Genomic DNA, 26,552 nt, shown 5'->3' with positions numbered 1-26,552 from the left:
GTCTCACTGAAAATTAGTCTTGGTGATGATATCATTCAGAAATACTGATTTGATCAGTTCTCCATTGTCCACTTAATGATATCCCTGTTGAAAAAAACAGCATATGCTGGTCTGCTGGTTTGTGCTGGATTAAGATGGTCAAGTGCTGGTTTAAGCTGGTCATGTGTCGGTCCATAGCTGGTTTAATCTGGTCACTATATCAGAGTATGCAAACCAGATCCGACATCACAGTCGTTCCACCTTAAGTCTTTCCAGAGGTGTCCATGAGATGTTTCTGAACATCTGAGAGGTTCATCTATCTCAGTCATAACCAGAAGTTTCACACAGAGAGAATCTCTTTTCTGCTCTCTGTATCCCGCTGAAAGCAGAAAACCGGCGCATACAAAGGCGCACATGCCGCAGCCGAAACATGCAACATATTTGTGAAACAACAACTTACAACCGTCTGAATACACCTGCATGTTTACTCCAAAGTATAAGAAAATGAGTACATGAAGTGAGTACTTTCAGCAGATAACAATAACCTGGATAGACTACAGCTTCCTCCGAAATGCTCAAACATGTTACCATAAAAGAAATGCTCTGCACACCGTCGGTACACATTTGAGAGGTACGCTTTTCCACAGCGGCACAATTATCTCACGCTGTAAGTCATTGGACAGGAAACTCAAGGTCATAATCAATCTGTGGCGAGCAAAGGAGAAAGAGTCAAGGGCCTCGAACGCAGATGTACATTTGAAGGACTCGATGCCTAACCTGTTTCCGTCAGAGAGGGTTTAAGCTATAAAAACACCCAGATTTATGCAATGTGGTCACGAGGGCCTTCACAGTTGTGTGGATGTAAACCCAGCCTGCAGAACAGATTGGTGTAGAACAAGTTGATGATTGGTGTCATTTGAAAAGGTCTGCTGATAGCACAGGTTTTTCAGGGTCAGGTAAAACAAAGAAACCAGAAGTCTGAACAAGAATTTTAAAAACCAACACTGTGTTGACAGTATCAGCAGAAATGTATTCAAGCAAATGTAAAAATCAATATTGGGAATTTATTATATGTAAACTATTCATTTTTAATTACATTACATATGTAAAGTGTAAAAAATTATAGTCAGTGAAGCACCACAATATAATTTTAAGAATCTGGCAAATTTGGAAATGGGTCTGTAATTAAAGCAAAGCATTTAACCCAAATTTAAAATTCTGTCATCATTTATTCATCACCATGTCATTCAAAACCTTTAAATTACTCATTTTTCTGTGGAGTGGAACACAAAAGAAGATATTTTGAGAAATTATTTTGTGTTCATGCAATGGAAATCAATTGGGTCTAATGTTGTTTGATTACCGACATTCTTCTAAATATCTTCTTTGGTGCTCTGCAGAATAAAGTAATGCAGGTTCGAATGACTATGAGTAAATGTTGAGTGAATTTTGAGTTTTGGGTGAGCTCTCACTTATAAATGGTTTTAAAATGAAAGCTAAAGAAACATTAAGAGAATATTTTGTAAACTGAAGGAATTCACTATTTTCTAAAGGATTTATAGCTGCATGTATCATATCCGCTACAGTTGTATAACATACATCTTTAAGGCACAACATCATATTTTCATAACCTTCCACAAGATGGCAGCATTTTATTAAATATACAGACTCAAAGTGAGACAATTTGCTGTAAGGGACGTAAAACAGTGATTTCACAGAAATGTAATGAAAAATATTTATCCTGTTCTGAATGATAACAGCTCAATTCCAGCAGTGTTAAAATAGCCAAAGACTACTCACTATATACTTATACTTTCTCTATACTTGCATTTAATAAAGACTTGTCACCTTAATATATCTGTGATGTCATAACGCACACATGTATATTCTAGTTTAAACATGTTTTAATGAACTGACCCTAGTAAAAATACGCAAATTACCTTTAAAATAAAATAAAAATACTTAATAGCAGACTATGATTTTTATGGATAAAGCAGTACAACGAACAGCTGTTTCTATATGTCCACAGGTCGTATACTGACTGTCCATTTACTGTACCACACCATCCAGTTGTACCACAGTTTCAAGCTTGAAGCAGCTGGCCAATGAGAGCAGGGTTTCTATCTCTGATGAGAGCAACTGTGATGTCAGCGAGTCTCGCCGCAGACCTCTCCCACAGCTCCGACACCTGAAACAAACAAACAAACAAACAAACATATATAAATACACTTTACTACATACACACATGCTGACCAAACACCAACAAACACAAATGGTTCTGTTCTTTTGAGTATATTCAAACAACACAAACTTGAGGGTTTACAGGCTGCGATATTTGGCCGACCAATAAAGTAAAATGGCAGCCGTACTGTTGTGGTCAGGTTTTTATTTTGTCTTTCCTGTCTTTTGTCTAAGATTTTGGGATCTGTTCTCTTAATGGTCTGATGTCACTGCTGGTATGTTTTATATCAGTGATGAATTGCTACACAACTCTAAAGGGTTCTCCTGGTCTTCTCATTTCTCTTGAAACAGATCGTGTTCACATTTCAATACGTACAGTATGCTTTTGATATTGTTCAGGCCAATTTGTGCCAGTAACAAATTATTCGTGAATTCAGACAAAATGAAAATAATGGTTTTCATAATGCCAGATTCTGTCATGAAACCTTCCAGATACTGTACATTTTAATGCTTAAAATGTACCTATAACCAACTATAAACAGCTGGATAACCAAACGTCACTCAAGTCTCAACCTCGATCAGACTAAATATAAATTGTCTTCCTGTCTCAGTGCCGGAAAATGTCTTATAATTTTTCTTCAGTGCAATGATACTTGACACCTGTTCCTTGTTGATTTTCAACGAGATGGAAATATACATTAAAAACTACTGACCGTGTTCTTTCTGGAATATCTGAAATGCAGACACTAGTGTGTTTTACTTTGGACTCTGCTTTGTTTATCCATGCGTTATATAACAAATCAAACTGTCTTCAGCCGATTTGTTTTACAACACTAAAAATTGTGACTTTCGCGGCTGTCTTACCCAAGATTACTAACCCAATCTTTGTTTCTTTACGTTAATCTAAAGCACACTTCGTGAATTATTCAAGAATAAATGTGTCATGTTTTGTCTCTGATCTCATTGTAGCTCTTCTCAACCACTCTCATATCCAATCTCTCAAATCTGTGGATAAAAAGCTCATAAACTTGTGTCGTGACAAACATTTTCTGCAGAACAAATCCCGCCCGATTCCATTCGAAAGCTGCTAGATTAAATAAACAGAAATCTAGTGATTAAAGAAATTCAATTTGTGGTCCAAAATCAAGAAGAATGACAGTATTGGAAGAGCCGCTGATTTTTTGTGTCGCTGTTGTTAATCTTCATTTGGCATCAGAGAAAAAGAAGAAAATAAATAATAACTAAGTCAATGAAAGAAGAGGAGATTCCTTGCGTTTCCTCACAATGTAATGCACTCACAGTTCTCTTACTTAATTATGGGTGCAAATCTCGGGATGAGAAGCCAAAACATCTGTAAGCGGTCAAAAGAAATGACTAGAACCTCTTTTACCTCTGAAATCCTCCAACACGGTGCATTTCGCAAGACTTCACACAAAAAATCTAATGTAGCAGATACGTTTATGGCACAAATTTCGACATCGGTATATCAGACAACACGGCGTAATGAGGTCTACAAGAATGAAGAATGACCTCCGTGTATTTGTTTAGTCAGAAAATGAAGAACAAATGGGCTCCACTTGACTGCCACCCACAATCCTTTGGGTTCATGGAAAATAGCACAGTGTTTTTGGAATATTTACAAATGCAGAAAGACGAAAAACGTTGCCGACTTGACCACAGCTAATGACAACCCTACTCATGTGGCCTGTTTTGTTATTGGTGTGACACGACAGCTCTACTGGGATAATAACATACGAGCGATTCTCTTTTATAACAGAAGATCACCAAGGAGGATCAAAGTTTTAAGTCTGCATGAACCTCACACTGCCATGTTTCCAGTGAGTTGTAAGCTAAAGAAATATGAATCACATGTCATAAGAAAGCAGTGGACAACTGCTTATTTCCTGGCTGGGACACATTCAAGCTTGTCATTTCAAGCCACCACAACATGCTGAAAAATCACAGTGACACATGGGAAAATGCTCGACACAGCAAATGAACGTTTAACATCTTACTCATGGGTGCGTTGTGCTGAACAAACCACACAAGAATAAAAAAAGAAAAGTTCAGTATACATTCAAATCCGGTTGTTATTATTTGTTTCAAGTTTATTTAATTTGGCTTGGCATATTTAATCCCCAGGCTAAGCATCAACCCTGTTAATATGATAAGCGATCATTCAAAAGAATCGCATAAAGTTTTGTTTCATTAAAGCAGACATTCTCTTCTTTACAATGTTAAACGTGCGCTTCTCAAGCTGAACTCAACTCGTCAAAAACGACTTGAACGTTTGACGTAGTATTTCCGTGCTCGATTCACTCCGCCAGGGTTCGTCCAGGTTTCGGAAAGTTTTTTCAAACATGGATCCCACTTTCGTATCAAGGGTTCTTAGTCTCTTATTAGACAATTCTCCAGGTAAGGTAGGCCCACACGTCATCCAGCCAGCGTGAGAACGCCCCCATTTTCAGGAAAAAATCACACGTCTGTATCTGTCTTTTATCAATTTGATCAAACTAAATACACGAAGTATCCAATACTATATAGATACTCAAGATAAATAAGAGATTGGCAGAAACTGCGTGTATTACATCATTTTTAATAAAAAATAAATCTGTCAAAATACCGCTTTTATACTTTCAAGAGATCTCTGCTTGAATTGACAACCCTGTTGCTATGAAAATAAATCATACAACAATTAAATAATTATGACAATGTTTTGTTTCATTTACAAAAAACTGTAAAAATAACAGCATTTTCCTTTTAAGAGATCTCTGCTTAATCTGTCAACCCTGTCAGTACAGAAAATTACTATTAAACCTGTATTAATAAAAAGTGGGTATTTGTAGGAAAATATGCATTAAATGTTTAATAAAAGGCATCTCATAGAGTCATAGAGCATTAACTGAACTGTAAAACTGTTACCGTCAACCCTGTTAAAGCTTGAAGGTATTTAAGCATATTAATATAGCTTAACATGAAACGTAACAGTTAAATGAGATTTCAAAATGGGAAATGGCATCCCTGGCATTCTATAGTTAATTTAAAGTCAAATATCTGACAATGTGATGTTTTATGGACGATGACCTGGAAGTTTGTCACCCGATCAAAAGCTGATGTATACTTCGATTACATAAAATTTGATTCCTTCAAAGGACATAAAAGACTCGTTCTTATAAGATTTATGATTCTAACTATAGATATGAAACCGCAATGATTGCATTTGAAAAACTTTAAAAAAATCTTTAATGAGTATAATTTTTCATAAAATGACATCACTTTTCCATTTTTGAAAGCAGAAGGCTTCCTAATGAGCTCTATTCTGCCTCATTGTCATGGCCAACACTTAAAGCACACATGGAACAGGAAATTCAACACTCGGAATTTTCATTTCTTTGAGTCTCGGTACAGTCAGATGGAATAGCCCGTCTTTGTGACTGTGGGGATTTTCCAAGCTTTTATGTGATGGATAAAACATTTACTGGGGCCACAGGCCAGTTCGCTTCTCTCAAAGGAGGTAGATGAGACTGGGATGTTGTTTATAACCCCATTAATTGTGTGATACAATGGCATTTTCCCTAATCTAACAAATCAAAGATCTTTTAATAAACGTCATAAGGTCCGTATTGTACTGAACCTGACTGATCTCCTGATATGTCTGACACAATCCAAGAACTGATTTAAAGACAACGAAACACAACGGATCAATTGCGTGATTCCAAAAAAGGAAAAAACCTTAAAGACATAAAAACAAAATAATACAATACAAATGACTCGGCTCTGTCCTTTGAAAAGGCAATTTAAAAGAAAAGAGGTAAATCTTTAAAAAGACAGATCCAAAAAGAGTCTAAAATGTCTTCTTTTATTTTCTTTCTCCTAAAGAAGGTACCGTTGGTGGAAAACAAGTCATCAAATGATGTAAAAAGGTCAGTCAAACTCACTTCAACCTGAAATTGGCCGAACTAATAGAAATTCTCACTATGCCTCAGGTTTTCCTGAGACGGGCTCTTGACTTTCGACCATTTCTGAACCTGACCTAATGTCATGTAGCACACTGGGATGCTTTTGAAACCCATTATATAACTAACAAATGCCTTCCTTTACTTCACGTCAGTGAAAAACAAGACCAGCTCTGCACGGGACCTTAAAACCTGCTAAGGAACCGATAACATCGCCGCTTTTCAAAAACAAGAGCGTGAACTCTCCGTTTGTTGTTTTTCATTATTACAGCTTTACATATCCTGGAATCAGTACACCATTAGTGAAAATATACAGACCAATTTTACGGTATTTAGCTCAATTAAAAACAAAAACTGTCATAAAAACAACAGCTAGTACGGTAGACCACACAATGAGTCCTGTTTTTTCACTGCTGCGATCCATTTTTCCATCAGCGCTCTGAGATCCACCTCACGACGGTGGGCCCTTTCAAGACAGGGCCTCAGCAATTAGGAATTTAACATTGACAATTTGCACCCTTCAGTCTTGTTATTTCCAGGTCCTCCACAGGTCTGCCAGAGCCTGAGCTTTAAAGACCTTTGCAAAGGTTTTAAAGGCACCGTTTCCAAGTAAAATGGAAAGAAACTTAGTCAAGTCATGATAACTAGTAGTCTATCTCTAATGGCACTTTCGGTCAAAACGAATTTCAAGAAGCGCATTTTAAAAAAGGAAATACCTTGCTATTGAGGGAGTCCCCCACAAGAGGGCATTGTGTAAGGTCGGGACCAAAAACTTTCATAAAAACCTATTATCTACTCATTCTCATGACAGACCGAACAAAGAAATGGAGCATTTAGGTCAAATTCAAGAGCATCTTAAAGGACAAATGTATGAGTGTATAACCGATTGCTCTTAAAACATGGTATTACATTTCTTACTCTGTCCGTGCATTCCTTTAAGGAAATTATAATAGCATCAGTTTCTGAATGTCCCCCAAAACTGCCAATCAAAGGACAGTAGCCTCAGGCAAAAAGCTTGACAGAGATATTGAACCCAAGCTACTATCAACTTCAGAGATTCGATACGGAGTTGAACTCTGTGGTTCGACCGTCTCAACTGTAACTGTATCCAAGGGACATTCTTTTCTGATAGACTAGTTTAGCAGGTAAAATGAAGTAAAGAGGGAGTTTTAGGTTAAGCTAAGGAGGTCTTGAGACTGAATGCGGTGACTTAATGACACATTAAAACCAATTGGAAAATTCTGTTTATTTTGTTCTGCTATCATCAGAATCATCCTGGAGGACAAAACCAGTCTTTAGGGGTCCATTTTTTTAAATTTAGATTTTTACATCATCTGAAAGCTGAAGAAATAAGCTTTCTATTGATATATGGTTTGTTAGGATTGGACACTATCTTGCGGAACAACAACTGTTTACAAAGCTTGAATCTGAGGATGCAAAAAAAGCGAAATATTGAGAAAATGGCCATTGAAGTTGTTAATCTGAGGCACTGTAGCAGGCCATTCGCTCACAAAAATAACGTTTTTATACATTTACGGTAGGAAATTTATAAAATATCTTCACGGAACATGATCTCTACTTAATATCCTAATGATTTTGGGCAAAAAGAAAAATCAGTTTTTTACCCCTACAATGTATTTTTGGCGATTACTAAAAATGTTTTCCTGCTGCTTAAGACTGAATTTATTGTCCAGGGTCACATGAGATAAAACAATTCTATTTGCATAATAAGTTCAATTTAGCAATACCAAAAAAGCTTAATATTAATATGCATCCGAAAAAACTTAATACAAATTTAACATATACTAGGATGAATGGTAACATAATAACAACTATTGTTCTTATTGGTTTAACATTAACATTAGAAAATATAAATAATCATGATTTCTGGTTTACTTATGGTGTATGTATGACTTACAAATTAAAACAGATTCATCCTGTTTATATTTTTTTATAATTATTATATTTTTGTAGTTGATAGTTTTAATTAAACTGACAAATAAATGAGACAAATGTTAAATCATTGTAAAACCTATTCACTATAAAAACAAATTTGTTAAAAAGTATACAACTAAACTAAAACAGGCAAAAATAAGAGCATCGGTGACATCAATTCTATATTAATGCACAAAAGCGGCATTGCTCCGCAAGATGGCGACCATAAATAACTGCTGTTCCTGAATCAGACACTAGCACAATGGCATACACAGTCCTCTCGCCAAGCCTTAGCCGGAGGTGGCAGATAATTCCAACTATTTTTTATGTAAAACCATCTCAAATACTTTTAAATACTTTTTGGGTTTGTGCCTTCAAAATGTGTCCTCACAATGACCCGTTTTCATTCAATGTCACCTCATTTGAAAAGGATCTTTTAGCTCTGAGCTTCATTATCTCGTCTCTTTTGTGCGTGTATCTTAAACTGGCCAGCACTTTCACATTCCTATTGAAGCGCAGCATTTCCCAATGTTGATTCAGGAACTGTTCAACTAAAACAAGTCAAGGTACATTGAAAGAAAATCAACGCATGAAAGGAAAAAAATCAAAGAACATTTCCGCCACGCAGTTACGGGGAGAATAGCGTCTATAGATTCCTATAACCCAGTCTTAAACAGGGTTTCTCGGTGAACTGCCTTTCGGGATCAGTCTCTTCCTTTTTCTTCGAAAGAATGCCCCAGGCGTAACATTCACAAGAACTAGGTGAAGAAAATACAGAAAGCTTTTGTTTCCATACTGTTCCATTTCAACAAGCCGGTCTGAGCGATCTGTGTGTTCGTACTTGACCTGCCGACAGATACGTTCCTAAACAATAATAGACTACAATGCAGTCTTACACTGGCAGATTTGTTGAAAATAGTCAAATATGTCATATTCCCTCAAGGCCCACATACAGAAACCAAACATCCGTTTTAACCACACAGCCTCTTGAGTTCCCCTCCTCACACTTGTGGCATACAATGAAAAGTCTACTGAGGGATCAACGTGGGTCATGTATGTTATTTCTTTGAATGTCGAAAAAGCGTCAACATTTCAAATTCTACATCCTCGTGTTCCGTCTTCACGCCAAACGCCCGCACATTGACTCGATGCGTTAGGAACAAGCCTTATCACGTCCATTTTTCACCTCTCCCCAAACAAAGGACAGTCAGCATTTGTTAGCAAGATGTCCAAACAAGAGTTATCACAGACTAAACAGTGGTTATATGGAGATGAGTAAAGGTGAGAGTTTGAAAGAGTTCAAAAATGGTAGAAAATGCAAAATGGGAAACAAACCACACCGTGATGATGGTCTGCTACCCTGTTTATACAATTACAACATAAACACCCCACAGCCCACACTAATGCAAAATCAACATAAGTTGTGCCCTGCTCATTTTGAATGACTGGATCATTTAAGACAAGGTATCACATGAGGTATTTAAAAAAGAAGCTAAAAATCGATTTTTTCTTTGTTTTTTATTGCATACAGTTGTATTGATAAAGTTTACTGACTTTTGTCATTGTGTTGTTTATTCTTTTAATTCGTCTTGGTTTAACATTAATTGTATATCCCTTTATTTTATTTTGTATTGTCCTTGTAACTTATTGTTTCTTGCAGATGCCCTTCTTTAATAAAAGGAATAAGAATTTTATGGTACAACAGTAGCGACACTAAGTATCATAAATCTATTGATTTTGATTGTACAATATCCAACTTTAGTTATTTCCAAGTCACTCCTAGAAATACTAGTATGATAGATTAATATTAATGTAAAACATGGTAGGATTACAAGTACGTAACGGTTTATTTCTGCATCACAGATAACACCTTTAAAAGACAATCTATGCACAATAAAAATGTACGTGATAAACAATAAACTCCACAAGACAGACACAAAAAAAACGTGAACAAAAAACCTTCACACCAAGACAAACATAAAATTATGATTTGACAGTCACAATAACAGATTTTCACTACACGGTTATCGTGGTCAAAATAATTCATGATATTTGGAGGGTTTTTTGCTACATTATGTGTCTTTAATTTTGTTTATCTTTTGTTTTGTCCGGTATTTGGTCAATAAATCACACTCACGATATACAGTATGTGTAGAGCGGCAAAGAAAGTTTGTAACTTTGAATTTTAGGTTTAAATAGGTGCTGAATAGTTAGAAAATAAGATTTACATTATTCATTTGGCAGAGCTTTTATCCAAAGCAACTTACAAGTAGGAGAGCATATAACATTTTTTCAACATGCAAAACACATTAAAAAGACACCACGGTATATGTGGAATTAACATGATATCAATAATTGTGTAAATACCATGACCCCCTTACATCACACATTAAAACATCTTGATGAATAATTTAACTCACTGTACCAAAATACTAATATAATTTAAAACGGAAACAATGCAAAAAGTAACACTGTTACAAGTCGCCTTTTGGACCCCCGTGTGTATATATGTATATATATATATATATATATATATATGTTTATTTTCCAAAAGATTGCGTAAATTAATGGCTTGACCTGTCTACCCACCAAAAGAAGAAGAAGTTTCAGTCAGGGGAAGCTTCTCAGAGGGGAGCCACTTCAAACGAACCACCCAACAAAGCTCATGCTCAACTCCGAAAATACACCGAGCTCAAAACAAGATTACTGCGAAGTGGATATTCAATACCTGACGGTGGGTGGTCGCCTTAAATCTAAAACAAGTGTTCAGCCGTAGACAGGCTGCGTGGGGCAAAAAACGGCACCACGGCCTTTTACTGATTAAATGTTTACAAACCAGTCCGGTCGTCCCTGGTAAGGGATCAGCCTCTTCAACAGGACGACCTTATTTGTTTGTGAACGCTTTCGTTTGGAATGTTGTCTCGCGATGAGACTCCGCATGGGTATGAGTGGGGGGGATGTATCAATGGCTCATGTAATCTGCCAAATCAACGGCGCGTAAACAGATTTAGTGGGCCGCATTTTTTCCTTTGCACCTCATGTTTAAGCACGCATATGGTGCACCGGGTGCATTAAATAAGAACGCAACAAAATGACACGGAGTGAAACAAAATGGCTTATTTGTTTTTAGGAAGGAATGGGAATAGAGACGATAGCTTGCACATAATATGGAAATCGCTGAATCAATTTTTATAACATAAACATGGAGTCCTGCCGTTTTCTTGTTGGAAAAATCATGCACGTATAGTAGATGCACTCGCTCTGCATGGCGTGAAAAATCCCACACTGAAAATTAATTTCTTACACAACTATCTTGAATACTAGCTTCTTATTGGTCAGTCGAGGCAATCGGAGATTTGCTATTCCCGATAACAACCACTAAAAATGATACACAAAACAATCCGATCACCCTATAGGGGTTGATTTTGTGATAACAATCTAGATGTAAATAACCCCTGCATATCTGATCAAAACTGACATGCTACATAACTAAATGACAGCTATCTTTTCAGCTTTTATGTTAATGTAAAGTCACGTTTGAATAAAAAGCCCCAAATTCTCAAAATGACCAACATATGCAAGCACAACTTTAGATTTTTTTGTTCAACGCTGTGGTAAAATATCAAACGCTTTGGTCTGGCGCTGTCAGCCGTGTTCTTTCAGGCACGGTCTTAAAAAATATTTTCTTCCAACGGTGTGTTCGCGCCAGCCGCAGTGATGAGAAAAACTTAAAACAATTAGACATGAAGAGAGTGGAAATATTTTGAGAATGACCAACGACTACTGGAACGTAAATCCAACACTAAGCGGAGGGTATGACCAAGCACATTAACTCCATCAAACACAGATGACTATAATAAAAGCCGCCTTTTCTTCTTAGTACCGATGATTTAATGCATTTTTGGACCCCTTAATTCACAATCCTCCGTTTATCCTGGCACAAAAACGACAATGGATAATCGAACAAGCGATTCGGAGCCAGAAATATTATCACAAATCCCAAGATGGGACACCTATGGAGGTATCTGGTTTCAGAGCAGGTAAGAGAATGTGTCTTTGCTATCCCTCCCTCTTTTTGCTTTTCTAAAGAGCAGCTAATCTCCTCTCGGTTTCAGGATTCCTCGGCTGGATGCTTTGAGGAGCAGGAAGTGAAGGCTGGGCAAACGGCACGACTCTCACAGAGGGATTAGAGCGGCTATTTATCATTGTGACAAGCTTTTTCAGCAACTGACAGGCCACAAGGCCCGTGTGCAGGGCAGATCCTGTGACATTTCCTGTCACTCATTGGCCAGTCATTGATAGGGCCAGAACTGACCTTTATCACACCGTCAGATCACCTTACTGACACAGAGACACGATGTTTAAACCTATTTATCTATCTGTCTATGTGTCTCTTTGGACCTATAAAAGCTTTTTAGCTTGTCTTAAACTTGAACCTTTTCTAGTTTACTTCTTTTATTACTAACACTGACGGAGCTCCCGTGCAGCTCCCAACGGGCATACTTCTCTCGCCTGCACTGAATTTAAAACATTCCCCATTAAAAACATATTACGGAGATACTAAAGAAGTTATTTTTTAAATGGACCCATTCGTTGTTTACAAGTTTAGATCACAAAAGCACATCTACGTGGAGGGTAAACATACCCGAGCATCTTGGAGGTCCATACCATGGAGGTTCCCGTGTCCGCTTTATTGAAACCTGTTGAAAGATTCTTTCAAATTCTGGTCAAACTTTCTAAAAGGAATCTGTCAACAAAATAATCAGAACGCTTCAAACAGCTCCAGGCGATGGAAAATTATCTTCCACGCTGACCGAAGCTGGACACGAGGAAGGTAAATAGCAAGTGAAGTGGAACTAAGTGAAAGCAAAGAAAGTCCTGACAAGATGTTCTTAATAAGACCAAAATGTGTATTTATGAGATGTTTACTGATTCTTATCAAATGCCAAAGCTCTTAAAACAATAAACCCTTTTACACGGGTGGAGTGTTCCACATGCACAAACATCTGGCGAGGAAAAACAAACCCAAGATTCCAATCAAACGTTCCTCAAGCGTAATTTCTCAAATGTCATCTCCGGCTTTCTTCAACAAGATTATTTGCACAGCAGATGAGGGAAACATCATTTTGTGAGTTTAGTTTTCGAAAAATACATTTGTATTAGCTGAGTGTATTTATGCTACATTTTAAAGGGGTCATATGGCAAGGAATTTATGTTTTTCTGTATTTTTGGGGTGTTTTAAGTTGCCCATGCATGTATTAGACACGTAACATAACAAAAATTAAAATGTCGGAAACAAAAGATGCATTCTATCTAAAAGCTCATCCAGACCAGAATGCTCATCCAGACCTGCCTGAATGGCATTGTGTAACCACACCCCCAAAAATCTACTTCAGTTCGTGGTATGATTTGACTAAGAACACCCATATGTATGTGGCCGTAAAGTAATGTGGGCGTACCTGTCCATACAATTGATTTGCAGAACAAGAGCTAGCTGTGTTTCACGCCTGTTTATTTTGCATTTAATTTCTTGAAATTTCTTAAATTAACATGACGTACATCATTGCAATGTCTTTGCGACGAATGACTCATTTGAACAGATTTGTTTAAATTATTGAACATTGCAGTATTTCACTAGCGATTATAAGAGATCGTTGAATCATGCAAGACGTGAATGAGCTTTGCTCATTTAGTATGACTGGTTAATTCAGTTGGCTTTTGTGGGCTAAAAACTTAGCTAAAAATGTTTGATAAAAAATACTTTTTGTTTGGTTGAATAAAAGTAATATTTATATTACATAATGTAGCGAGGAAGGCGGGACGGAGCCATGGGGCAGGCCCAGTGGCGTGAGTGATAGTGGAAATAAACTGTGCGCGCATCGGTCCCGGTGGAATGAGTTCGGGAGCATAAAAGGACAAATCGACAGGACTGCCGGCGAGAGAGGACCGGGCCCTGACATGTTTAAATTTGTATTTATGTTCTTGTGGCCTTGTGAGGTGGCTGCCGGCATTTTACTTCTGTGTTATTGTTTGTTTATTTTGATTAACTTTATTTAAATGTTTGCCGGTTCCTGCCTAATTCCTTCCTTTATTGAACCTTATTACACTTAATAATTGTCTTTTTCATCTAATTTTATTAGAACTTTTAATATGTAACTTTGGTTAAGCCACTTAAAGGTACGGTGTGAGAGTACAAGGTCAGAATCGCACCACCTCCACCTCATTTTGAGCCAGGAAAAAGCCTGGTATACACATTGCATTACATCTAAAACAAACGATAATATTCGTTTAAGCCCCTTTAATATTTTTTATTATTTACATTATATTCTTTTTTATTTTCTTGTTGGTCTGTTCTGTAGTCAATTTCTACAGTTATTAGAATAATTCCACTGGAACAACTTATACAGCTTTGTATTAAGCAATGGAAAGTATAAATCTAACGCCAACCAAATATCCTCAGCCATGTCTAGCAGGAGAAAACATCTGAAGCCTTCGCCGACATGCACTAAATCTCAAAAACGATCTGGATAATACAGCAAATTGAGAGGCACGACCTCTGAATGACAAACCTGGTGTCATGTATGAAGGCGGATTAGGTCAGAATTCACGCATCGAGTTCTGGCAGCGATTTTTGCAAAGCATGAATAAGCACATCTGGCAGAAATTATCATCATTATTGCCGGACCTATGAGAGTGATTTATGAACGGTCTTTATCTGTACTTTCACTATCTTGCAAAAACAAGCACTTCGGCACAGATCTTCATTCCCTCCTCTGTCTGACTGTTTCCAATGGAACACAAAGCTGGACGGAGGAAATCATTTGCACATCGATCTCCATGACACACACCTGGACCCTTCACATGTTCTGTATAGCAACACAACAAGCGCACAATTTAGAATGAAATGTGCATCCGTGTTGGACTCACAAATAGGTATGTATGGTGGAAATGTTTCATTATGTCTCACGGTGACGTCAATAGGAGACAAATGTGTCAAGACTTCTGATCACAAGAGGATGTATTTCCCACGGAAGACAACAAAATAATCTATAGAGTTTCTCTTAAAAGGGAGAGGTTACCAAAAAGTGTGATTTAGACAAATAGCCGAAGCTTTAATCTAAAGCAATTTACAAAAATGAGAGAAACATCAAAGCTATCATTGCTATAGATGCACAAAGTTGTTTACTATCTATATTCCTTATAAACAAGGTTTTTCTTGTTCTTAACTTGCTCTTCCCGAAACATTGAAAGTGGATGACCGGGATAAAAAATCGTTAAAAACGAATGAAAAAAACATGTGACATGAAAGAACAATACCGTTCTTTATCACCGATGTCCAATATAACATGACACATCTTTACATGGCATAACTGAATATATGTGAACACAACCCCGTATGGAACAGAGTAGTCACAATCCTCCTTTTACATTCCATTGCAAAAAAGAAAGTCAGGCAGGTGAGCAAATGAAGACAACTTTTTTTGTCTGTTCCTTTAACACATGAGGACAATTAAGGACAATTACCTTTGTGTGATCAATCTGAATTCCATAGAGCTGAACATTTGCTTGTTTGACTTCAGAGGCCAGACGCATGAAGGTTGTTAACTCATCTGTCTTTTGAGTATCAAAGGAGCGCTTTGTCGTGTTAAGCTTAACCTGTCAATGAAGGAAAGAAAAAAGCGACATTACCCTTAGAGTGAATCATCTACAGGTACTTGAAAAATAGAAAAACAATACAACATTCGATGAATCAAATGTATTGCATATGCTCTGGGCTGTCATGCAAACAGCAAAACCCAGGTCTTAACAACATGTTTCTGTTTAACCCGACCTTCGCCCATCCATAAAATTATCGCGATTTCTTTTTCCGTTCGCTTTCCTCAGAGCTTGTGGCTTGCATGCATACGCACCAAATAATAGCAGGCCTTTTCATTTTGGAAAATGCTCTGAGAAAAACAAAAATTTCGAACAGAGGTCATGCTCGTGGAAACGGGCAAACTGCTGTTTACTCTTATTCTATTATCTATGTTTTAGCTTTATAAGCGACTTTGCAAGCATTGTTTAAAGAACCTTTACAGGCTAAGTTAACTGTGACATCCAATAGGAATGTAATGTAATGTAATGTAATGAAACAATCAGGCAAGCCTCTAAACAGCCCTCTATAAAACATAAGCAAACTGTTTTAAAGGTTGAGGTTTAAATGACAAATAACAGACCTAAAATCACATCGGACAAATATTTTATTATCACATGTGTGGCGATAAGAACAACCCATCTGTAAAAACCAGATGATGAGTGAAAACATATTGATGGAGAGCAGGGGTTATCCTCTTGAAAGAACATATGCTTCCCTTCTGAGAAGACTGGATTCCCACAGTGGGTTACCACTGGATCCAGTCCTCGGAACAGCAGGAACATTGTTTTCAAAACATATTTAAAAGGCATGTTATTCAAGGTGTGAAAAAGGACATTTGAAAATCATTATGTGCAGGCCAACAAGCTATTATGTGCGGCACAAATATCTTTTTAAACATTCTTTACTTTTAAACTGACTTTGACCCTTGTAGATTTGGATTAGAGACGTGTTTGGATTGGACGAAGTAATATTTTAATATTAAAGCAATTGCACAAATCTTCTGTAATCACTATCTGAAATTACGATCATTACGTAAAAACAACAGATTGGTCACGACCACATCTTGCGGTGACAGAATTATTACAGAACAACTGGGCCAAAGGTTATGTTTTTTTAAATCAGATATATCATACAATAAATGGATGTATTCCTCTTAAGGAGACACACACCCACTGCAAATCTGTTAACATGGGAGATAGCAAATGGCAAGCTTAATAAATATGCAAGTATGACAAGGAAGAAAAGAGTTGTTGTTTTAGCAAGATTGGGAGGAGATTTACTATCAGAACTTACCCAAACAACAACTATTGGATATAAATGGGCGTGTCTGGTATTCTCAAAATGTTTAACCATTTCTAGAACGCCTGAGATGTTTGATCCATTCACCTAGAAGCACAGCAAAAAGCGTTAATGCTTCATCAAGATCCCATGCGGAGACTTAAATAAAGAAAGACATTTTGAAGACATACTGAGATGAATGTTTAGCAGTTATGCAACAACTACATTTATATTTAATAATAAAACCAACATTCATTTTATTTTCATGGCCTGTTATTGGCACGGTTATGCAATTTTACCTTTTTCTACGATGTTACGTACCGCTATCTGAATGAAGCTTCGGCTTTTTGACAGGCAGTCTGTGTAACTTTCCTTTGCGCATGGAATAACGTCAGTCACCACCTGACAGAAGTCGAAAAAGCACAGATTTGTTAAACAAGCACCCCAATTAAAAAAAACATGGCAGACCGTAAATTCTTTTTAAAGATTTAACAATGAAGGCTACTTAACAACACACAATGTACAGTCCCAGATGTTCCCAGACGTGAAAAATCCTATATGCACGTTCAACATGTAGAACAAACTTGCAACGTGTCAAGAAGTGCGTCTGGCCTCGTCTAACATCTCGCCCAGAGATGAAATAAACAGAAATAAACAAAAGTGTTTGGCACGGACTCGGCCTTGACGAGAAAATTGAAAATATGAAACGGTTATTGGAAACACATGCGCACGCTTGAAAGATAACCAACTGCGGCTTTAGGCCGAAAACCAGTTCGCTCTGAGCCGCGGATTTACGAGATTATTCTGACATCTGAACCAGGCTGGGCTGCCACATGAGACGCGTTTACAGGTCATTTCGATGGTAGTTGTCAATGAAGACTTTTTAATCTCCATAATGACCAAAACGAAAAGAAATCAGTCCACGGTTTGGCCTCATTAGATCGCGGATCACGCCAAAGTTCTGGTAAAGCCATAACTCGCGATACATTTACAAACAAATGACCTTTCGTATGACGATTAAGTATTTATAAATAATTCAACAAGTGAAAATCTGGGCAAGGAGTTCGGTTTTAACCGCAGTTACGCATCACGGAATCTCAGGCTGACGATCTTGAAGTTTCCCGTCTTGGTTTAATCCGGAGTTGACGTAGGAATACATTACAGTCACAAGTTAGGCAGGGTCACTGAAATGCTAACCTACAGGGATTACATCAAACCAATGGAATTTTATAGCCTCGGATGGATTTACAGTGGAAATCTAGAAATATTTCGTGTGAGATTTACTTGCTGTACGTTGCTTAATCTTATATACACACAACGTACGTGCTCTCGGCTCTAAATTATCTCGGGTTCCCACAGCTGAGGAATGTGAATATCGCTCAGTCATAAGCTAAATGTCATATAAACCCCCCGTTTGAGATCCACACCTTATGGTGCATAGATACAGAATGGTTTTACGAAGCAGAACGCCATTTCTTTTAATAAAAGCAAACCATTGTGGTCGAGTCCAGCAGAACAGATCTCCAGTATACACTGGTGAATCATAACATGTGGCTAAAAGGATCACCTTATCTCTTTCTGTTGGGCTTTATAACAAAATATGTACCCAGAGCCAACACCACCTGCACTCCTCGAACAAGCTTGAGTTCCACTGTAACAGAGACACTGTAATGAGGATTAGATTTACAAATGGCACCGGCACAAATTCGATTCTTCATCTGTAATCTCCACCTTTTCTTTCATCTCCCTGGAGCTCTCAAAAAGAAGCATGTCAAGTCCCAGGAACAGCTCGGGAGAACTGACCCCGACCAGAACCCGGGGGAGCGGATGTCTGGAACCAATCAGATGGAGATGGACGCTGCATGTTCACCCGCAACATTATCAAGAGGGGGACGTGTGCTTGACACCGCTTGATGAAGAACCGAGAGATGGGCTGCCATGGCACGGAGCCAGATTGAAAAACGTCATATTTCCTTTTTCTTGGAAGAGGGATCTTTTACAGCGACAGCAACAACGTGAGGACTTTAGTTGGACGGGCTCCAAACATTAAAGTGGAATTAATGGGAAGGTGATCACACTTGTACAGAACACCCAATCCATTACAGCCTGTATAGAGCCCTGCCATCTGTGATACCTCATGTGAAAGATTTGGGGGCGTGGAACCTCAACTGGGGGTAATGGAGACGGAGAGGCTCAGAGACAAATTGCTTTTAAGATAGAGATACCCAAAGCAGAGAATGTTTTACCTAAACAGTAAGGTTGGGCAGTCACAACCAGAACCATAAACCATGTCATGTTTATCATACCATGCCCTGGGTTGTCAGATTTTTCTGGAGTGTTCCGGCCAACTCAACAGCTTCTGCAGCAGCCTCTGTGATCACACACGCGGACGTTGAAAGAGTCTCTGAAAGGGAAACGACAAAGGGACAGCTAACAGATAATCGCAAATTTTATTTCTTAATTTTCTAAATTTAAAATTTCTTCTTTCTTTATTAATACTTTCTCTCCAAGCTTGGAATGGATTCATTTGTAGGCAGCGTCATTTAGTTTTGCTAATGCATGATTCAACTTTAAGCTTGTGCTAAAATGAGTACAAATAAAACATGAAAATATATATTGCTATTCAACAAGAGACAAATGAAATCCCCCTGGGCAATAAATGGCTTCGTATCTTGAGCATGCAGGATGTTCATAAGCTTATAAGACATTAAAGGGTATCAAAGTTAATTATAGTTCTTGGTTTCAACCCATGCATTTAAACTCGAGGATAAACAGCTCTTTCACTACCTTTCACCAGAGGTTAAAGTGGAATAGAGAAACTTAGCCGGCTAACGTTCAACGTTTAAATAATACCGCAGGGATCTGTTTTGCAAAGAGACCTCGGAGAGCAAGAAGCAGGACTACTCAAATTTTAGGCAGTTTGTTATTTATTCCACTCGGTTGGCATTTTGGAAATACTGCAGGTCGCATTCCAATAGTAGCCTAATGCACTGCTTGAATAGAAAGCCAGGGCAATAATTTTAATGTGTGAAAACTTTCCATGATCTCCAACATCATGCGCAGTCACATAAATATGCGCACACAATTGACCTACCATATGCATGTCATGAAACAAAAGCACTTGTCCACTGTGTACACATTTTTAACAGATATTTCAAATGGGAAGTTCCCAGTTAAAACTTATTTTCACAAGTTCAAGTGTACTTAAAGAGCAGGAAATGGGAATATTGAATTCCCATGATATAAGGGTGATGTTATTTATTTCTGCAAAACTACATAAAATACCTTTAATAATAGCCTCTGCAGCTGCTAGATCTCTTTTGTAGGTAACCTAAAAAGAAAAATAGGTACATTTAGGAGATGTAAAATATCAGATTTTACGTAAATAGTTGACTGTGCTTTGCAGAAGTATGCAGAATTGCCCATTCATTCTGGGTGGGACTGTGCATTTTTTAAGATCTGATTTGCTGTTTGAAAATGTATTACAATTTTATCACCGTCTTTAATCTTTCTCCTCCTTCATATTTTCTTTGATTTAGGTCTGATGAGATTCAAATGCTTTGTTTGAAGTTTTAAATCAGATTCGTGTGCTTTGAGACTTGGTCTCTAATGTATATGGCGTAAATCACATAGGTCTGAAAGCAAAAAAAAAACGCTTGTATCTTACTTTCCACAAAGTTGGTGGTCCTTCTATAAGTTTTGCATTTGTTCCACAGTACTGCAGGGCCAAGTGCAAACATTCTGTGCCAAAGTCAAAGTCATATTCACTGCACTGGAAAAGATAAAGCAGACTGAAATGAACCAAACACTGCAGTTTGGACTTGTATTGTGAACACTGAATGCATGCTTTACAAAGCCATCATTGATGATAAAAATAAAATTACACATTGCGACCCAATAAAAACACAAGTGCAATGCATATTAAGAATCTAGAGGTCTAATGTGTATGTTTTTGGATAATCTATTTACAGAAATGCTATTTAATATACATAACTGTCTTGTGTGTGTATAATGATCTTACATAATGAAGTGATTTGTTTGTGATAATGAAATACGTTATCTCCTTCAGCAAAGAAGCGAAAACATGAAGACATCTCAGTCCTGTGTCAGCCACCTTAGTGCTTTTGAGACGGAGTGACCCGTTGGTTGCATCACCACTAGATACCACTACATTTTGTACTCTGGGCCTTTAAAATATTACCGTATCAAGCATCAGGTAGTTCTTAACTAAACACTTTGTACCATGTTTTAAAGTAACCTGCGATTGGGAGTCTCTGATTTTGATAACACACTTTGAAGCTAATCGCTCTAAGACAGCGGGTGGATTACAAAGTCTAAACTGTGCCACCCGAGACGTCACGAGGGCACTAACTACAGCAATATTTCATCCTGTGTGGAGGGGACACCTTCACTTACAGATCCCTGTGATTTCAGGGCAATAATGGAGAAAAACATTCACTGGGTTCTGCATTCATTTAACATCTTTTTTTTTACTTTTCACCAAAGCATAGTCCCTTGTGGGGTTGAATGTCTATTCCTTTGTAAAGCACTAGCTCTCTCAGACTCGATGGATACTAAACTGAAATGGCATTAGTCATTTAGAGGCTACCGCAGAGAGGGTCTTGACACATGGCCTTTGGCTACATTCAAAAAACCTGCCTATGGAACGCTCACTTACTCAAAAACACCCACCCAAAATGACCCCTTTGTATAAAGCGTCAAAAGCGTTGAATACTGCATAAAAAAAGAAGTATGGACTACCTTATGTCATGCGATGGAAGCACCCCATAGAATATTGGGTTTTAAAAGCAAAGAGCGCTATATAAATCTTTGAAGACATTTCACTGTTGGGGTTGGAGAAGAAAAGCTCCAGAAGAAGTTGGGGTGTCAGGTAACACCCCAGTGGGCCTGATATGACCCATTATTCAGAGCTGTCATCTACAGTATTTTCTTCATGTCAAGATCTTATCTTTATTCACAATTAATTGAGGATGGGCAGCTGCGGATTGACACGGAAACCGCCGCTAATGTTCAACGTCACGGCCAAAAACAACAAGATTGTGAAATCAAAGTTCTCCAGGAGCACAGAGAGACCACATCCAAAATATGGTTCTCTCAGCAGAACTATAAATCCTACTGTTTCAGTTAACACTTCTATCCGCAACTGTTTTCTGGTTAAAGGGATACTTCACCCAAAACTGAAAATTCTATCATCATTTGTTCACCTTCGAGTTGTTCCAAATCTGCATCCATTTCTTTGTTCGGATGAACACAGGGAAAGATATTTGGAAGAATGCTTGACTAACATAGTAGGAAAAAATACAATGGTGGTCAAAAGTGACCTAAAAATGTTTGCCGTCCTACATTCCTCCGAATGTCTTCTTTTGTGTTCAACAGAACAAAAAAATGATAACATATTTTTTCCTACTATGGGAGTCAATGGGGGGCTAGATCTGTTTGGTTATAACCATTCTTCCAAATATCTTTCTCTGTGTTCATTTATACAGATTTAGAACAACTTGAAGGTGAGTAAATGATGACAGAAATTTCATTATTGGGTGAAGTATCCCTTTAAAAAACGTATAAAAAAAGTATAAATATCAACGTTATATACAAAACTGACCGTTTAAAACAAAATGGCAAAACGTTTGTAAATGGCACAAAACTTGCTTTTAACTTTCCTTGGTTTGCCAAAGATTTCAACGAGACAAACTTGTATCAAAAACAACAAAAAACATTTCTGCAGAGGCATTGTTTTAAGGCAACCTTGAGAGGTAATAAAATCTGGATTTTTATAGCGTTCTGTGTAAATCAGGCCAGACTAAATAATTTTGATTTATTATTTTGTCACACAATGTAATGTCACAGGAATAATAATAAAACTCAAGCTGCTGTGAGCAGAAGAACCTTTTGGTTTATGCAGATCTCAATGGCGATGAACAAAAAACGCTAACAACTCCAAAATTTGAACTCTCCGAGATTTTGTCTCAGTGAGGCAACTGTAAGAAATTATTTATGTACAGACATAAATCTTCAGATCCCCAAAACCGCCATAAAATCCGCTAAGGAGATCTCAAGGAGCTTGAGCTTTGTAGTGAGAGAGGACAGTCGAACCTTTTGTAATAAGATTTGACTTTGCACGCTGAAATATGAGGTTTGCGCTGACCGATATAGGTGTCTGGGTTGCTCATACCCGCTGGTAGGCCTGGAAAATGATGTCATAAAGAAATCCTTGAGGCATTTCACTGGCTCTGTATTTCGCTCTCTCCAATGAGTGGTCCAGGTAGCCCTCCAAGGTCGTTGCTATAACTGTGGACACCAAAGGACGAATTGCTCCCGAGGCCTAAGGAAAGGTGGAAAAATGAGAATGCTGTGTTAAAACGTGTTTATTTGCGAACACTAAACAATCTGATTTGATTCTCTCCATAAAAGAATATCCTTGCTTGTGAACGCTTCTAATATTCTTGCAATTCCTAAACATTAGGGTTGTACATGCCAGCTCTTGTCATTGCTTTGGAGAATCATAAAGGCTCTGTGGAGGCATTTTAAATTTCACAAATCAAAGCCAGCAAAAACATCTCTAAAATCTTGTTTTGAGAGTAGCATTGAGAGATGTCAACTTCATGTTTATCTTTTGGCCGTGATTGATGTACATTGGAATAGCCTGTAGTGGACACACAATAAAAATGATGCTGGGTTTTTCTCGTCTTCGTCCAGAACTATTCTGCTTTCAAGATGCTGTACCTTATTTGTATTTTGATTGTCTTCCAGAGATGGCATTAAACCAAGCTAAAGGAGTCGTAATCTGTCATATTTAAAAATTCTGTCAATAATAACACCTTAAATATGCTTCACTAAACAAAGTACAGCTGTCAGATTCAAGACAGTTGTGCTTTGCAAACATTTGCCTATTGTCAGCGATTTACCGCTGATTCAGAACATAACGCACATTCTCTGCACCACGCTTGTCATTCCTATATGAGGGAAAACAGAGAGCAAATCAGGTCCAGATGAGCACTACCTAGTGAACATCCACTGATTGAAGATTTTATAGAATATGACAGCTTCTTAGTCACACACATTAATGCATTTGGCAGATCCTTTCATCTAAAGCAGCTTACTGTGCCTTAAGGTATATACATTTATCGGTATGTGTGTGTTCTCTAGGAATTAAACCCATGACCTCAGCGTCTCTCGCATCTTGCTTTACAAGTTGAGCTACAGGAAGTCTACACACATCTTTGAAGTCTACATTATGACTGCGTATTCCACTGATTTAGATGGTCTGACTTTTACGCACCCCATAAATTTGCCAGATATGTGGATTACAGTCCAAACAGTTTAAAGATGCATTACAACATTTTAGAGAGGGTTTCAAAATAAATCATTCTGCATGGGTGTATTTCAATTTATGCAAAATCTGAATCTTTTCTAACATTACTGTATACTAACTGCCTTGACTCTCTGATCCAAGGATTTATATGTATATACAGTATGAAAATACAAATACTGAGATAAACTTTGGGTAGACAGCTATCTGTGATATGGTCCGTTTTAATATATGAAAACATAAATAGGGTTTCTAAACCTTTTTTAGACATTAACTACATACTAAAAATGATTAAAAAGCCATAAAAATGCTATGATTTCAAAAGAGAAATTCCCATAGAAACTAACCCCTTCCGCTTTAGCTGCGAGGGTTATTTTCAGCAAAAGATCTTCTTCCACAAAAGGCCGTACAGCATCATGGATGATGACCACTTTTGGTTTAGGAGTCAATGAATCATCTATATTGTTGCTGAAGGCCTGAAGTCCATTGAAGATGGATCTGTGTCTGGAGGTTCCTCCGTGTACCACTTTCACCTTTGTGTGATGAAATTCTCGGACGATATTCAGCATCAAGTCATGGTTTTCCTTAGCAACCACAACAACAACGGTTCCAATCCATGATAATCTGTCAAGAAAATATTAGAAAGAAACACTAGTATTTGTCCAAGTTTAATGTCTTAATAAAACATATTTATTGTGACAGTGCATTGGGAAAGCAGAGTGGATGTCACTCAGGCGATCCAAATGCTGGACATGTGATTACTGATTTATACCTTTAAAACTGCTTTAAATGATTTCTGTGGAATTATTAGTATTAAACAGGAAAAAACTACTAACGCACAATCCAAAAATGTACGATATTATACATTACCTTTTTATTATCTAACAGACAAAATAAGGAAGCATAAAATACTTTAAATCCCAATGTTTAGTATGAGGAACAGTAAAAGGTACTGGTGCAAAGTCTTCCCAACGCATCTATTTAAAAAGCTATATTTCTTGTCTTTTTTCATAACAAACAAACTGTTTAAGAACCTTTTGTGCTGTTTGTAAACATAAACATTATTGAACAAAAAGAAAAAAGTTTGGAAATGGAAGTCCCGCCCCTAACCCACGCTATTGGCTAAAGGTAGTTTGCATCTGTCAGGTATAAAATATTCAACAAAATCAGTTACAGCAGCGAAGCTTTAAGCAGACGTGAAAAATGATACAAATATGAAACGATTTATTTAATATCTCATGTGCTTTTTACAGCATCTGCACATGCTCTTAAGAGAATTGCGAAAGTCTATATGAAGTAGGTGTCTCTATAGACCAAAAAAACGTGTTTTATAGCCAAACCAATGCACAAATCTGCGACAGACGTCGTCATTTATGATTCCGTAGCTTTGCTTCTCATTCATCAAATAATAACATGTATTAGCGTATTAAAAACTGTTTTAGTGTGCTAACACGAGCTGGACAGTCTCACCTCTCAAACGCTTGAATGGTGTAACTGATCAGAGGTCTGTTGAGAATCGTGCAGAATTGTTTGGGTGTGGGCAGTCCCATCCGCTCCCCGGAGCCGCCGGCTGGAAGAACCACAGCTACCGGGAAATCCACCGCGGCTCTACCGGGTCCGTCTCCGCTACACTCGGTGTCAAGACTTAGTGGAGAGCCGGGATCCAAAGGCCTGGCGGAGGCAGACGCGATCTCTTCCAGCATTTTCCCACGTTTTTACTAACTTCGTCACCTGCATTAACCGAGCTCGTGTGAAAACTGCTGTTATGCCTAACCGGCGCTATGCATCGACAACGGTGGATGACCCGCGCGGTGTTTAGCGGTGTTTCCTGTTGCTTCGCTTCAGAGATCTCCACCGGCAAACTGCCCCTCGGGTTACGTACCCACACTGCAGATGATGAGAGACAATTCTTGGTTTGTGTGGCATCATTTTGATGTTTTTTAATCATACAAACCGTGATTTTATGATTTTATTAATGATTTTATTGTATTAATATTATTTTCAATAGGTCTACCATTGTCTCGACTGTACTGGCGCTACTTCTTCTTCCTAGCACATTGAAGTATAAATGTAATATATTATAATTAAATTAAGCAAGATTTTGCATAAATATTAGCCATATTTTTGGTTTTATTTGTAGCCACACTTTTACTCTGACAATAACAATGGGTAATGTAATAGTTTTACAGGCTATGTTACAAATAGCCTGTAAAACTATTACATTCATTAATAATTTGTAAATGCATGTAGCCAAAAG

General features: G+C 37.7%; 1 protein-coding gene across 3 annotated transcripts; it reads right to left on the bottom strand.

The window, feature by feature from the left end:
• Positions 1–1,023: 1,023 nt before the first annotated feature.
• On the bottom strand, positions 1,024–26,431 carry crppa (CDP-L-ribitol pyrophosphorylase A). Of its 3 annotated transcripts, XM_056755973.1 has the most exons (10): positions 25,766–26,431; positions 24,643–24,919; positions 23,159–23,308; positions 20,633–20,737; positions 20,251–20,296; positions 19,272–19,369; positions 17,287–17,367; positions 16,981–17,073; positions 15,576–15,707; positions 1,024–2,167 (listed from the first exon to the last, which is right to left on the bottom strand). In XM_056755973.1, the coding sequence occupies exons 1-10, from the start codon at positions 25,996–25,998 to the stop codon at positions 2,063–2,065; spliced, it is 1,320 nt and encodes a 439-aa protein (XP_056611951.1). In that variant the 5' UTR covers positions 25,999–26,431; the 3' UTR covers positions 1,024–2,062. The 3 variants fall into 3 exon arrangements, with proteins under 3 accessions (XP_056611951.1, XP_056611952.1, XP_056611953.1); XM_056755974.1 differs by lacking the exon at positions 16,981–17,073; XM_056755975.1 differs by lacking the exon at positions 20,633–20,737.
• Positions 26,432–26,552: the final 121 nt, after the last annotated feature.

This window comes from Triplophysa dalaica, chromosome 9, assembly GCF_015846415.1.
Source record: "Triplophysa dalaica isolate WHDGS20190420 chromosome 9, ASM1584641v1, whole genome shotgun sequence".
In the NCBI taxonomy this organism is placed as follows: domain Eukaryota; kingdom Metazoa; phylum Chordata; class Actinopteri; order Cypriniformes; family Nemacheilidae; genus Triplophysa; species Triplophysa dalaica.
This window is presented reverse-complemented; position numbering and strand designations above follow the sequence as displayed.

Bases quoted from the DNA above. Each gene is read 5' to 3' on its own strand.
- crppa (XM_056755973.1), bottom strand. From the start codon at position 25,998: ATGCTGGAAGAGATCGCGTCTGCCTCCGCCAGGCCTTTGGATCCCGGC. The intron at 23,309-24,642 runs GTTAGTTTCTAT...ACCTTTCCTTAG, and splicing joins TCGCAGCTAAAGCGGAAGGG to GCCTCGGGAGCAATTCGTCC. The intron at 19,370-20,250 runs GTATTTTATGTA...TTTCCCTTTCAG, and splicing joins TGCAGAGGCTATTATTAAAG to AGACTCTTTCAACGTCCGCG.